A 5,346-nucleotide genomic window follows, 5' to 3' on the forward strand; every position below is an offset into this window, starting at 1 on the left:
TATAACAATCCAATCATACCCTATAACAATCCAAGCATACCCTATAACAATCCAATCATACCCTACCAGAATCCAATCATACCCTATAACAATCCAATCATACCTTATAACAATCCAATCATACCCTATTAACAATCCAATCATAACCTACCAGATTCCAATGATACCCTATAACAATGCAATCATACCCTACCATACCCTATAACAAGCCAATCGTACCCTACCAGATTCCAATGATACCCTATAACAATCCAAGCATAACCTATAACAATCCAGTCATACCCTATAACAATGCAATCATACCCTACAAGATTACAGTCATACCCTATAACTATCCAATCATACACTACCAGATTCCAATCATACCCTATAACAATCCAATCATACCCTATAACAATCCAATCATACCCTACCAGATTCCAATCATACCCTATAACAATCCAATCATACATTATAACAATCCAATCATACCCTATAACAATCCAATCATACCCTACCATATTCCAATCATACCCTACCATATTCCAATCATACCCTATAACAAGCCAATCGTACCCTACCAGATTCCAATCATACCCTATAACAATCCAATCATACCCTATAACAATCCAATCATACCCTATAACAATCCAATCATACCCTATAACAATCCAATCATACCCTATAACAATCCAATCATACCCTATAACAATCCAATCATACCCTATAACAATCCAATCATACCCTATAACAATCCAATCATACCCTATAACAATCCAATCATACCCTATAACAATCCAATCATACCCTATAACAATCCAATCATACCCTATAACAATCCAATCATACCCTATAACAATCCAATCATACCCTATAACAATCCAATCATACCCTATAACAATCCAATCATACCCTATAACAATCCAATCATACCCTATAACAATCCAATCATACCCTATAACAATCCAATCATACCCTATAACAATCCAATCATACCCTATAACAATCCAATCATACCCTATAACAATCCAATCATACCCTATAACAATCCAATCATACCCTATAACAATCCAATCATACCCTATAACAATCCAATCATACCCTATAACAATCCAATCATACCCTATAACAATCCAATCATACCCTATAACAATCCAATCATACCCTATAACAATCCAATCATACCCTATAACAATCCAATCATACCCTATAACAATCCAATCATACCCTATAACAATCCAATCATACCCTATAACAATCCAATCATACCCTATAACAATCCAATCATACCCTATAACAATCCAATCATACCCTATAACAATCCAATCATACCCTATAACAATCCAATCATACCCTATAACAATCCAATCATACCCTATAACAATCCAATCATACCCTATAACAATCCAATCATACCCTATAACAATCCAATCATACCCTATAACAATCCAATCATACCCTATAACAATCCAATCATACCCTATAACAATCCAATCATACCCTATAACAATCCAATCATACCCTATAACAATCCAATCATACCCTATAACAATCCAATCATACCCTATAACAATCCAATCATACCCTATAACAATCCAATCATACCCTATAACAATCCAATCATACCCTATAACAATCCAATCATACCCTATAACAATCCAATCATACCCTATAACAATCCAATCATACCCTATAACAATCCAATCATACCCTATAACAATCCAATCATACCCTATAACAATCCAATCATACCCTATAACAATCCAATCATACCCTATAACAATCCAATCATACCCTATAACAATCCAATCATACCCTATAACAATCCAATCATACCCTATAACAATCCAATCATACCCTATAACAATCCAATCATACCCTATAACAATCCAATCATACCCTATAACAATACCCTACAAAATCCTGTCATACCCTTCAGGTATCCAACAATTCCCTACAACATTACAATCAAACCTTTCTAAACATTTTCTTCAGGTTGGTAAGTATGGATTGTGAAAAGTTCTTTTTACACAACCAATACATTTTTCTATGTGACGTTTCGATGACTAGTACGATATGTACACTGTCACCTTCATGCACACTAAGGTGTAAAATGTGTACGAGATGTCCACAAAATCGATATCGGTTTCGGCTACACTGTTCGCGTATGTAAAATAGTTGTTATATATGTACCGAAATGACTCGATTCAGCTACGCTTTGTTTAGTACTTGGTCATAGATGAACAAAGCGTAGCTGAATCCAGTCATTTCGGTACATATATAACCACTATTGTACATACGCTTCACTGGTCATTTGTCTGATGAAGGTGACAGTGTACATATCGTACTAGTCATCTAAACGCCACATAGAAAATTGTATCGGTTGTGTAAAAAGGACTTTTCATTATTACAATCAAACCTACAACAATCCGATCTAACCTTACAACAATTCAACAATACCCTACAACAGGTAAATCATACAATACAAAGTCTAATCATACTGACATACATGTACCATTCAACAATACAAGTAAACCTCCAAGTCATCTAAACGTCACATAGAAAATTGTATTAGTTGTGTAAAAAGGACTTTTCATTATTACAATCAAACCTACAACAATCCGATCTAACCTTACAACAATCCGATCTAACCTTAGATCAATCCGATCTAACCATACAACAATCCGATCTTACCTTACATCAATCCGATCTAACCTTCCACCAATCCGATCTAACCTTACAACAATCCGATCTAACCATACAACAATCCGATCTAACCTTACATCAATCCGATCTAACCATACAACAATCCGATCTAACCTTACATCAATCCGATCTAACCATACAACAATCCGATCTAACCTTACATCAATCCGATCTAACCATACAACAATCCGATCTAACCTTACATCAATCCGATCTAACCATACAACAATCCGATCTAACCTTACATCAATCCGATCTAACCATACAACAATCCGATCTAACCTTACATCAATCCGATCTAACCATACAACAATCCGATCTAACCTTACATCAATCCGATCTAACCATACAACAATCCGATCTAACCTTACATCAATCCGATCTAACCATACAACAATCCGATCTAACCTTACATCAATCCGATCTAACCATACAACAATCCGATCTAACCTTACAACAGTCTGATCATACATGCACCATTCAACAATCTAATTATACCTATAACAATGCAACCATTCCCTACAACATTACAATTATACATACAGCAATCCGATCTAACCTTACATCAATCCGATCTAACCATACAACAATCCGATCTAACCTTACATCAATCCAATCTAACCATACAACAATCCGATCTAACCTTACAACAATCCGATCTAACCATACAACAATCCGATCTAACCATACAACAATCCGATCTAACCTTACAACAATCCGATCTAACCATACAACAATCCGATCTAATCATACATCAATCCGATCTAGCCATACAGCAATCCGATCTAACCTTACAACAATCCGAGCTAACCTTACATCAATCCGATCTAACCATACAACAATCCGATCTAACCTTACATCGAACCGATCTAACCATACAACAATCCGATCTAACCTTACAACAGTCTGATCATACATGCACCATTCAACAATCTAATTATACCTACAACAATCCAATCATTCCCTACAACATTACAATGATACATACAACAATCCGATCTAACCATACAACAATCCGACCTAACCATAAAACAATCCGATCTAACCTTACAACAATCCGATCTAACCATACAACAATCCGATCTAACCTTACATCAATCCGATCTAACCATACAACAATCCGATCTAACCTTACATCAATCCGATCTAACCATACAACAATCCGATCTAACCTTACAACAATCCGATCTAACCATACAACAATCCGATCTAACCTTACATCAATCCGATCTAACCATACAACAATCCGATCTAACCTTACATCAATCCGATCTAACCATACAACAATCCGATCTAACCTTACAACAATCCGATCTAACCATACAACAATCCGATCTAACCTTACATCAATCCGATCTAACCATACAACAATCCGATCTAACCTTACATCAATCCGATCTAACCATACAACAATCCGATCTAACCTTACAACAATCCGATCTAACCTTACAACAGTCTGATCATACATGTACCATTCAGCAATCCCAACAAACCCTACAACAATCCAATCATACCCTACAACATTACAATCATACATACAACAGTCTAATCATCCATGTACCATACAACAATATAATTATACCATACAACAATCCAATGATACCCTAAAACAATACAATGATATCCTAAAACAATACAATCATACCACACAACAATCTTATCACATATCACAACAATCAAAAAAGTTTTTAAACAATCCAACATACATTGCAATAATGGAGTTATACGCTACACCAATAACCCCGTCATAAGTAAGAGGCCCTACTGATATTTGTGATGTATTATACGTACATTGTGGAACTGGTCACAAGGGAATCCCAGGGCCTGGAAACCCATTTTTCCATACTGGCTTTGAAGTGCATTCACGCCAAGGTAATGGATACTATTTAACCCTCAGTAGGTGGCCACATTCATGATGTTGACTACCTTACCCTTGTAGGCAGATAGACTGATATTTCGCTGCCCCAGGATGTCTGGGAGCACATAGTCATAAATTGTCTCAGTGGTGGTAGACGGGGGGTTACACCTAAACCCAGCCCCCGCCCCCAGGGCGAGGGTGGTCAGCAGAGTTGCTAGCGCCAGTACACCCGATGACTCTGCCATCCTTAGGTGTAATGACTCGAGTAAGTGCACTTAATCATAGTATACCTGAACTGTAACCGGTCAGCACGAGATATTCATATCAGTCACAAGTATAACACAAGCTGGGACATGTGGTTATCATAAGATGGTTACTGATAATCATCACATGATTATCACTGATTAGTGAAGTGGTGTTATGGTGGGCTTTGTTTTTACAAATATAATAATAAGCATTTTAAAATCATGGTTAACGATATATTTATTTGTTGATTTCGGTAGCAAGAAGAGCAAACATTTTCCCACTCTTTTAGCCAACTTTTCTTTATTTTCTTCTTAGTTTTTATGCGACTGAACTATAAAAGATTATATCAGGACAGTTAACACTTACCTTGCCTTCAATTATCCCTTTCAGGAATATTACCAATAAATTGTCTATACACAACCATATAAATTATCGACCATTTCGGTCGTGCATCTGTATAAACCTTCCTGGCATCAAGATAACTCCAGAAATACATAGCCACTAGCCCGATCTTCACCTACAACATGACCAACACGAATGGTTTACTTTAACACTGC

At 36.4% G+C, this 5,346-nt stretch overlaps 1 protein-coding gene across 1 annotated transcript in view; it reads right to left on the reverse strand.

Annotated features, from left to right (window-relative positions):
• Window positions 1-4,836, reverse strand: part of LOC110446661 (glutathione peroxidase-like) — an 11,673-nt gene extending 6,837 nt beyond the window's left edge. The window contains exon 1 of the mRNA XM_021491918.1: window positions 4,477-4,836. Within this exon, the coding sequence (XP_021347593.1) occupies window positions 4,477-4,788 (312 nt within the window). The 5' untranslated portion in view covers window positions 4,789-4,836. The remainder of the gene's footprint in view (window positions 1-4,476) is intronic.
• Window positions 4,837-5,346: the final 510 nt, after the last annotated feature.

Source organism: Mizuhopecten yessoensis, unplaced genomic scaffold, assembly GCF_002113885.1.
Source record: "Mizuhopecten yessoensis strain PY_sf001 unplaced genomic scaffold, ASM211388v2 scaffold2921, whole genome shotgun sequence".
In the NCBI taxonomy this organism is placed as follows: domain Eukaryota; kingdom Metazoa; phylum Mollusca; class Bivalvia; order Pectinida; family Pectinidae; genus Mizuhopecten; species Mizuhopecten yessoensis.